Raw genomic sequence first — 10,291 nt, 5'->3', positions numbered from 1 at the left:
CTCTTCACCGAGGTGGCGGCTGCCCGCATCGAGAAGGACGTGAAGGAAGGAACTTTTGACCTCAACAACCTGGAGAAGTACGGCTTCGAGCCGACACAGGAGGGCAAGCTCTTCCAGCTCTTCCCCAAGAACTACGTGCGGTAGGGAGCAAGCAGCGGGGCTCCCGGGGCTGCTGCGCCGCGCTGAGAGCATCGCCATGGCGTGAGACACGCCCTGCACCAGCAAATACGGGACAGGCTCTGTCGCTGGCTATTAAAAGCAAATCCTTCCACTTTGTCTTTCTGCAATGTCTGATTTAAATTGCTGTGGGGACACTGGCGGTTAATTTCCCATCTCTGATTAAGGAAAGCGTTGCTTGGGTTTTGCACTGCGCGTATAGTTGTGTTGTGTAAGCGTGCGGGTGTCCTGCTCTCAGACAAGAGCTGATTGACCAGGTGCTGATAATTAGCAGGAGGCAGTTTCTGGGCTGCTGAAACATTCCTTCCTTCCTTCTGGGAACAGAGGAGGACAGCTCTTATCTCCTGGGGAGTCTGGAGTTCCGCAGCTGCGGAAGCCAAATGGCATACCCCAGTCGGAGAGCGCTGCCACCACTCGCACCGAGTGGCAGTTACAGCCCAAAAGAGAACACTTTGACGGATTTAGCCCCGGCTCAGTGAAGTGTTCCACTAAACCAGGAGTGAGACCTCCAACAGGCAAACCAAAATCCGTACCCTAAACTCTCTTGCTGAGAACTGTAGCTTATACTGAATGCCACAATTATTCCAGACTTTCCCATGCCTTAAAGTTAAGCTTTCTGTTAGAGTAAATCAAGGTACAGTTTAATAGGTACATTTAATGTCTGTTCCTTAGCAGCACAGCTGCCTGAAGTTGCAAGATAACTGTTTAAATTTGAAACATATCTCAAGAATTGTTATTTTTTGACATATATTCTTACAAGAGCAGTGTCTTTGCTGTTCATCAAATTAAATGGATACAAGTGACATCTACATAGACAGTTGTCTGCAACTGTTTAAAGTAGAAACTGCTGAATTCTAAATGCCTTTGGAAATAACATGTTTTCTTCTGACATCCAAGTGCTGGAGTCTTTGAGCAAATGATTCTTCTGTGCAACAGTTCTGTGTCTGGGGACTGTAGCCCTCCCAAGAAGTACTCGTTTTTTTTTTTTTCCATGAGGTTTTCTAAATAAGAAGTAGTGCAAAGCTTAAGCATTAGAGAATTAAATCGTAATTAAAATGTTCACTTTTGGAGAAAGGAAGCATGTTTACCATGTTCTCAGTGAGCATCCAGTCTGTAATGAAGACTGACAGATGAGTCCTTGAAGTGATGTTAAAAAACATATTTTCAGGGCTGGATAGGGCTGTGATGGCAGGGAGGGGATGCTGCACTGGCTTCCACTTCTTAGTGCTGCAGCCCCAAATAACCACAAATGAAGTCGGTAGCACGCTTTGGCAGAGAAGGTTCAAGAATCACATCCATAGTGGGAGTGAGGGGAGGCGCAGTTTTTCTAATTAATTAAGCCCGACCTTCATTTTTCATTTATTTTTAAGCTCATCACAGTAACGGTTATACGCAAGCGGTTGTTTTCTGCCTTCAGCGTTGGATGCTGTTGCTGTCGGCAGCAGCGGTGCTTCACCCCTTCCTTTCAGCGATGTCACTTTCTTGAGCTCCGCCTCACACTTTCCAGAAAGGGTAACTGTTGGCAGTTGGTTGGAGGACAGGTGAACGCAAGGCTGGGGAGCAGGAGATCCAGTACCCTTTGATGCTAATACCAGCTTGAACAAGTCGTTTGCCTTGCATTCCCTACGTGAAGGCAGATTATAATAGGAGAGTCCTCAGATCTCGGGGCAAAGCAATGACTAACGTAATGCATAAATCAAGTGCCTCAATCTGGTCACGTTCTGTGACACTGCTCCAGCCTCACTAACCTCAGACTGTTTCCTCTTAATCTCACATTACAGCCTTTTAAGACAGAGTCATAGTCAAAAGCCATGTCGCTACAGGGATACACCCTCGGTGTTCTCACTGAGCTGTGAGGAAACTGGGTTGTCCGACTCCCAAAGAACACTCAACACCACCAAACGCCCTCAAAGAGACTGAGCCATCATGGGACAAGGCGGAAGGTCCTCACAAGGACTAACTGTGAAGGAATTTTTAAAATCAAAACGACCGAGAAAGATAAATCACTTGTATTGATTTTATTTTAGAAACATCCAAAAATAGGGTGGTTTTTTTTTTAACAAAAGCTCTCATTCACAATACTAATATGAATCTTCATGTAACAGTGCTCAAGAATGTTTTCTAAAATACACACTCACCCTTGAAAAAGGAGTTTCAAAGCAGTAAAATTCTGATCTGCTGTACCTCGTTTTAGATGCAGCACTGTTACAGATCAATAGATACCTATTGCTGGTGTTTCTTTCCCTCCAGGCAACTAATTCTTTAGGACCCTCAAAGAGAAACTATGCAAGCTAGAAGTTACTTACCTAGTTTAAGCTGGTTTTTTGTTTCTAGGAAGATAACAGAGAAAGCGTTCCAGAAACAGTGTTTTGCTGATATTTCACAGTGAAAAAAGAAAGCTAATGGAGCAACCATGAGAAATTCTGCAGCCATCCCTGGAGGTAGTTAGGGCAATGTTGTTAAGATTTTGGTTTCTGTACTTACTTATTTTGAACTTAAAAAACGTCAGGAAACACTGCTTGTACTTTTTGGAGGTTTTGATCTTAAAGCTGTTCACCTTTACAAAACTGAAATATCTTGACTTTGGACCTAAATGTATGTCTCACTATGGAGAGCAGAAAACATGAGTTTGATACCAAGAGGCTTTGGGGGGTGGTTAAGCACGGCACTAAAACATAGTGGGGCTCGCTACACAATTCATGCTAAACCAGGTTGTGCTTAGCTTGGGGAGTGATAAAGTGAGATTGCAATCATGTAATGATTCTGGTGTAAAATTAGGCTGTGCAGATTCACCAGAATCCTTTCAAGAAAGGCCCTGCTCAGAACAAAGCTTCCTGTCACTAACTGCTGTCTGTCATATCGGTCAGTCTGGATTTCCTTCTAAAAAAGAATTTCTCTCTACTGAAGATCACTATGAGCACGTTGCACTGTCAGTATCTGGACTGTCTTTGAGTGTCTTCTCAAGGTACATACTAGTTTACAGATCACGCGGCAAGCTACGCACACAGCTAAGCCTCTACTCGTGGGCTTTTCTGAGACATTCAGGAAACCCCTGACCACATACTGTGTGTTTGTCTACACATAGCAGCGCAGACAAGTTCGATTTGTGATGGAAGGAGGAGAACAGGCTTAACAGATCAATCATACAAATGCCAACCAGCCTTGAAGGGATTCAAATACAAGGTACAAACAAGCAGCCTTCGAGAGGAAGGCTGTCCTACTTTGAACTAGTACATTAAGGGAAAACTAAATAAACGTGTCTGTACTTGACCACACACCTCAAAGCAAAGGCCTTCCTCAGTGCTGAAAATAAAACACCAATAATTCCATCAGTATTGGCCTTAAAAGACTCACAGGCTCAACAATAGAACTGGAAAAGCCCAATGGAAATTAAGACAGGGCATAAGCTCAGATGTCGCTCTCAGTGCAGGAGTTTTCCCACCCCTCTCCCTTGGGACTGGTCAATGCAAACTTTCAACTGTTCTTTCAGACGGAGATCTAGTACTTGGCGTCTCTGAAGGGGTCACCAGGCTCATCTCCCACTTCCAGACATGGAGGATATTGTCATAGAAAGAACAAGTTGCTACAATGCTCATTTCTTTTGGACTGTCTAGAGACCTGGTTGAATCACTGCGTCTGTCCAGGCCCATTCCGCTGGGTCTCTTAGCTCCTGAGTCAGAACCGCTGGCTGACTTGGGATCTCCCCCTCCGTCAGGACCCCCAGCCAAATCTAAACTCCCCTTTAAATCAGAGCCCCTAATCAAGTCAGGATCCCCAGACAGCTTAGGACACCCTTCTGCTTTGAGCAGCAAGGCAGGGCCTTCACTCTCCTCATCCAATATTACATCAAAAGTAGCTGTAGGAGACTCATAAATTATCTTCAGATTTTGGACCTGCAAATTCAGTCTCTCGTCTCCTTCCTCTGATCTTCCCACGAGCTCCTCCGAAGGCTGACACGCAGCAGCAGAGACCTGTGTTGCAGTCAAGGAATCCCTTGGACAGAGCCTTGACCAGTCAGCCCCGTAGGCCAAGGAATTGTGCAAGACATAGGATGACAGGATGATACATTCCTCCATGTTTTCCGCTTTAAAAAAATAAAAATACGAAATGAGCAGAAATGAAGTTGTGAAAAAGTTTGTGGCAGACTGCTCAGAAGCCATTCTAGCATTGGCTGTGTCCTACAGGAAGAGTTCTCTGGTTATTGCCTTATTCGTAACAGAGCTAAGCATTCTAGGAGAAATGAGGTTCTGGCTCTCCTGACAATTTTTTGGCCACCTCTCATTTGCCTTGATTTTTCCTGGTTCAGTAAGCAGACAGGAGAATATTTAATGTGCATTAATGAGCATCATTATTCAAAATACCTAAGAAGGCTCAAGAAAGACAAGGCAGATCACACAGTGATCCCCACTGAGCCATGCATACAACTGGTAAGATTGCCAGACCAGGTTCTGGTTATTCATAAATTGCAGATGTGTTCTTCCCGTGAGCTTTCAGCATTTCACTCTGATATTGAATGGACATCAAGTTCCTCCCTTCCCTATACAGCAGAAATGTTATCCTCATTTCGCAAGCTGTGGATCTGCCCAAGGCCTGGAGAAACGTAGGAAGGCAACCATTTTATGCACAATTGTATTTGTAATGTAAATGCAAACAGGTTTTAATCATGTAAATATCTTCTGATTCACACGGAGAACTTATTGCTCATGTTATTCTAGATTAACCAGACTGCACAGCACTTCCTTTCTGAGGCAATAACCAATTCACCAGCAGGTCAGTAACTTCTGATGGCAGTAAAGCATCACCTGACATTCAGAAGAACCTCTCTGAACCATCAACATGAATACAAACCGGAATGGTCACGTCATCAGGTAATGCCTTTACACCGAGACAAACAGGCTTTCTTCCCATGAAAAGGCGTTATGAGAGATTTACGCATGAATAATGACAGTGCCTTTGCACGACCGAACAGGCCAACAGCGAGGATAGGTTTGGGAAAGCTGGAAGAGTTACCTCAAGTTGGAATAAAAGTCGACGGCTATTAACAACATCTAGATCTTTCTAGCAAGCTCAGAGCTGGAGTTCCCCCATTAATCTGGACGTAGGAAAGGAGAGCAGCAGAGCCGCGCAAGAGCATCTCTTTTCCACTGAACACTCACCCATGCTTCCACGGCAGTCAAGGATTTTGAATCCACTCTGCATGCAGGCTGCTAACAGCACAAAATCACAGGTTGGGTGCCACTTCAACCTCCAAACTCCACCTTCAACATGGGTGTCTGCCAGCGGCTGCTTCATGTTCCTGGTGTCCCACAACAGCACGTGCTCGTCATAGCTGGAGGCGTATCACAAATAAATATGCAGGCAAGCAGCAAAGCTGATTCAGTGCAGCAAGTACAGAAGAAAATTAGGAAAGATCGCATGCTCTTCACCACACTGAATGTCTGAAGAGACCACACCTTGAGCAGCAGTAGCGCGTTCAAAATAACAGAGGAGGCTGGTCACACTAGTGAAGAGCAGATAGAAGGGATTTACCTGCCAGTAGCCAGAAGATTCTCCCGGTGGGGGCTGCACTGAATGCTGCACACACCCATTGAGTGTCTGCAAAAGAGTAACATACAGCAGAGGGAAGAGACAGCAATGTATGGTTTGAGAAGGGATTCCTCCTTGAATTTCAAGGATTTGGGGTCCACATAACTACATCAAGGTGTCTCAGGAAAGAAGAGCAAGGTGAATTCAAATTTCATCCCAGTGAAACACACAGGCAGAGTTCCGTCTACACAGTCCGACAGCCTTTCCAGGGCAAAACTCACGTAGTCTCTCAGCACAAATATTTTCTAGCAATAGTTGTACCATAAACTGCTGTTCAGAGCCCGTAAGAATTTCAGCACAACTCCATTCCCACAAGACTTTACTCCCAATATTAATATTTCCATAGCAATAATCCCCAGTGTATTTTAAGGTTACATATAAAATTTCACTGGAGAATTGTGTATATTGTTTTAGTCATATTCTGAAAGACATGTTATGCCACCAGAAAAAAGAGATTACTTCAAATGACTGAACAGTGGAGAATAAAATATTTTCTAAAAAACATTCCATAAGATAACCAAATTCAGCACACACAAAAATTCCCAAAATAGAAGCGTAAATCAGGATCCTTCTTTTAGAAAGAAGCTACCACCATCTTCATGTATGGAAGCAAGCTGTTGGTTTATTATATTGAAGGACACAGAGAAGAAAGTTTCAACCTGAAATTGTCCTGATGAAAAAAATCTAACAGAAGTCTCCATTTCCCAAGGGAGGCAGAAACAGGACTCCACTGTCACTGCATGTCTCTGAATTCAGTGGCCTGGGAAGGGACACGGTAGCACCATATGTTCATACACGATAGCTTTAGGGTCCAGCTGCAGACACGGCTTGCTTACCTCCTGCTGGTGAAGACAGGAGTCTCTGGACTGCACCTGGTGTCCCAGCCCTTTAGCAGGCTGTCATCTCCTCCTGCACAAAGGCAAAACATTGTCACCCTGAACACCACCCAAATGACCAGTGTAGGGCACTGAGGCAACGCAGTTAACACCGCACTGATGCTTTTCAGCCCTAGGATCACAGCATTTGACAGACATACCAAACATCAGTTGAGGTTCACAGTACTCGGCACCACAGAAGAGACATGCATTAACAATACCCTCACTTTGCTAAGCAAAAAAATTTAGAAGAAAAAGACTGGACTCTAGAAGTTCTCTGCTCTCTTTTGCACGCCACAAGAGATTAACAACTTTTTTGCCAACAGCCAGCCAAAGTACAGTTTAAAAGGCACAGCTTCTCCTCATTAACTTCAACCGCTTCCCACAGTCAAGAAGCCTTTTACCCCTAGCAGAGGCCCCAGCTCTTACAAGCGGTGTGATGCAAGCAGCATACCCAACCCTGGAAAGTAAAATCCCAAGGAACACATCCCTAAACAAAGGGCCCCCTCCCCAACACCCCCAAAGGAGATTCCCAGCCCTTACAGACCTGAATACACAATATCGGTGTCCCAGTAATTAAAAGCAGCAATCCAGGCCTCAAATTTGTGAGCTTCCCACTGGTTCAGGACATGCACAGAAGGAGCAGATTCATCTATGGCGAAAAGATTCAGCTTCCCCTCTGAATCACTGCTGATCACTCTCAAAGGACATCCACTACAGGGGAACACCGAGAAAACATTAGCAATTACTGAAACTTGTGTCCTAAGAAGCTGTTAGAGTAAAAAATAGCAGCCAAATGATAGACAGATAATGTAACATACTACTATATATGTTTGATTTAACTAAACATTTATAGAAACCGGTAGTACAGTGAAAGGAATGCACACATTTATACAGTTCTTTTTTGCTTCAGCCCATCACATCTTAAAATCATCTACATCAATGATCCCCATTCCCTAATCTCACAGGGGGAGCAAACCCTCATACTCATGTGAGGGAAAGAAAACCAGCCTTGGGTCTTTCTTTCTCCTAGATGCATAACTTGACTTCGCACATGCTTGGTATTACATCAATAAACAAATTCTGTATGAAGAGGGATTTTTTTTCCTCCAAGTCAGAATGACAAGGACCTCTCAGAGTCTTTTCCCTCTTCTGGAGTATGAAGACATGTTTCATTTCCCTGCTATCACAGGTGTCTGAAGCACTGGCTGATCCTGACCTTTCCTGCTCTCTTCCTGTGGCACAGTACGGTTGCAGTTGCTGGACACAGTGTACTTGGAGCACTGGCAAAAGTTTTGCAGCTCACAATGCACAGATTTTCTGATGTTCCTTGACATGAACTAGGTACCTTCTCTTTGGTTACCTGCAACTATAGGCACTGATTTCGTGCCTCAGGGCTTCCTTCCAATTCTACATCATATGCCAGTTACTAAATCGTACTGAATTTCCCAAATTTCCTCACAAGAGAGACAGGGTCACCCTCTCCCTACAGAGATGTGAAGGCTGCACATTCGGCTTCTAGAAGGGGTTATTTGTCTCTGAAGTGACAACAGTGACAGGCTTTAAAGCGACTTTTCATCATGGCAATGATCATTTATCTTGAAGGGCAGAGGCAAGGGGAAGAAGGAATTTAAGGAAGAAGAAAGCAGAACTGGGAATTCTACTTATTCGTTAAACAGCATGCACAGAAACAGCTCGAATTAGCAAAAGCTACTAAATATTTGCCCTATAGCATTAAGCGCATGACTACTTGATCCCCTCAGTTTCCAGCCTCACACCAAAGGCACCACTCTCTGTTTTGCACTTAACTTGCAGAAAACATATACCCTACCTCTTCCAGGGTACAGCTAATTCATGTTATTTCATGCAGTGATGCCATTTCTGAAATCAAATGTATGAGCATTTGAGAGACGAAGGAGCCACTTCCAAACCAATTCTCTCCCATTTCTCATTAACACGTTTAAACTTCCTACACGTGCTATTATTAGCACTTCTTAAACAGAACTTCACACTAAAATTTCAGCCGTTCTAAGAGCAGAGTTGGATCCAGTGGATTCATCTGCATCCCATTTTGGTCTTTCTTTTAGCAATGGCAACAGAAGACATGTCCCTGGCTTACCTGCTGCCATTCACCACAGCACAACCTCACATTTGTTGTTAGTTCAGTCTCTGTTACAGTGGCCATGGTATGTGTTCCTGTTCCTTTGTTACCCTTGCTCTGGAAATAGCAACTTCCAGAGAAGGTGCAGGGAGACAGCTGGGACCAAGAAAGTCTTAAGCCACTTCACAAAAAGCCACCAAAGATTCATTCATCAAAGTCCTCAACTTATGCCTGAAAACTGTCACACACACAATGACCTCCAATACCAGCCTCTCCCATTCTCACCATTGCTCTCGTCCTGTGGACCAGTCTAAAGACAAGGCCAGACGCTGTGCACCGAGATCAACCCTGAAGCATGGCTCCAACATGCAGCTCTTCTTCTACTGGAAAGAAAAGGAATGGGCTAAGGCTGTGAAGACAGCAGGTATATTGCACTTGTACTGCTTACTCCTACAGCTGTTTTCCAGAGACTGACGAGCATATTAGGGTCCCACACTAAAGAAGAGATGAAACGTCCCATAGCAACGTACAATCGCTTAGTACTAGCTGAAGGGCAAGCATATGCATACACAAAATGCCCACCCTTCCGCTACCCATCTCCCACCAAATCGCTCTTAAACTTTGCTTCCTCTCAGTGAGTGATGAAGTACAGGAGAAGTGATGCCCAGACTGTTGAATTCCCTCATAGACAGGCTTCTGCTTTCTTTGCTCTGTGGGAATGGCTCTCTTGATTACTCCCTTCTCTCACCAACTGAAAGAAACCCCTCTCCAAAATTCTTCCCTGCTTTTAACAACTTTGCATCTTCTGCTGTGTTTACCAGTCCACACTTATTCTCAAGTGACAGTTTCCAGAGTTTGCTTCTGCTCCCCTTACACCTCTCATCTCCCACACTCGGCAGGTGGGTAGAGCCCAGCCAGTCTCTCTGGTGTCACGAACAAATTTGTGGGATTTATGAGAAACATTATCGGAGGACAAAAGAAGTGTTTAAAAAGCTAAGCATACAGAGGAAGCCATGGAAACCATACAGGTTTCCTACATGTCTCTAACACTGCTAATAAATCCAGAGATGTATTAAATCTGGGTTAAACACAGCTTCAACAGCAGCGGGTGTTACAGCCACCTACCTCGCTTCCAGTCAGGCGGCAAAACTCCACAGCGCCTGTCGAGTTTGCAATGCCAACCATGGGATGTTCTGCAACAGGAACGTGGCACCTAAAAGATCAAGTTAAACAAGTCTTGAATGTCCATCTTTCTTGTATTTAAGGAGAAGAACAAAGTCATAACTTTTATTCCAGGATGCACAAGGAGAAGGTACTTGACAAAAAAAAAATCTCATGAAGAAAAACTAAGGCTCCTCAAGTTCCCACAAACCTGCATGGAGGGGATTATATATAGCAGAAATCTACTATATATTATTATATAAATAGAAGAGGTCCACAGTCACTGACCAGCTGTTCATAAATAAGCAGAAGAGATAACAGAAACGAGCGCAGCCTTTGCTCACTGGAGCAAACTGGAGAATACTTCCCTCCAAGAAGCCAGGGACAGTTT

At 44.3% G+C, this 10,291-nt stretch overlaps 2 protein-coding genes across 2 annotated transcripts in view; one reads left to right on the top strand and one right to left on the bottom strand.

Moving 5' to 3' along the window:
• Positions 1-144, top strand: part of MRPL41 (mitochondrial ribosomal protein L41) — a 452-nt gene extending 308 nt beyond the window's left edge. Inside the window, exon 2 of the mRNA XM_009587196.1 lies at positions 1-144. This exon is cut by the window's left edge and continues 12 nt beyond it. Coding sequence (XP_009585491.1) covers positions 1-144 — 144 coding nt within the window.
• A 3,494-nt stretch (positions 145-3,638) lies between these two features.
• DPH7 (diphthamide biosynthesis 7) lies at positions 3,639-9,952 on the bottom strand (the record flags this gene model as incomplete). Its single annotated transcript, XM_009587197.1, has 7 exons — positions 3,639-4,261; positions 5,334-5,506; positions 5,707-5,772; positions 6,600-6,672; positions 7,186-7,352; positions 9,025-9,119; positions 9,865-9,952. Coding segments are annotated over 7 exons (1,285 nt in total), but the record flags the coding sequence as incomplete, so codon positions are not given.
• Positions 9,953-10,291: the final 339 nt, after the last annotated feature.

This window comes from Fulmarus glacialis, unplaced genomic scaffold (assembly GCF_000690835.1).
Source record: "Fulmarus glacialis isolate BGI_N327 unplaced genomic scaffold, ASM69083v1 scaffold34721, whole genome shotgun sequence".
NCBI classification, from domain to species: Eukaryota; Metazoa; Chordata; class Aves; order Procellariiformes; family Procellariidae; genus Fulmarus; species Fulmarus glacialis.
Note: the sequence above shows the minus strand (reverse complement) of the source record. Positions and strands in the feature narration are given on the sequence as shown.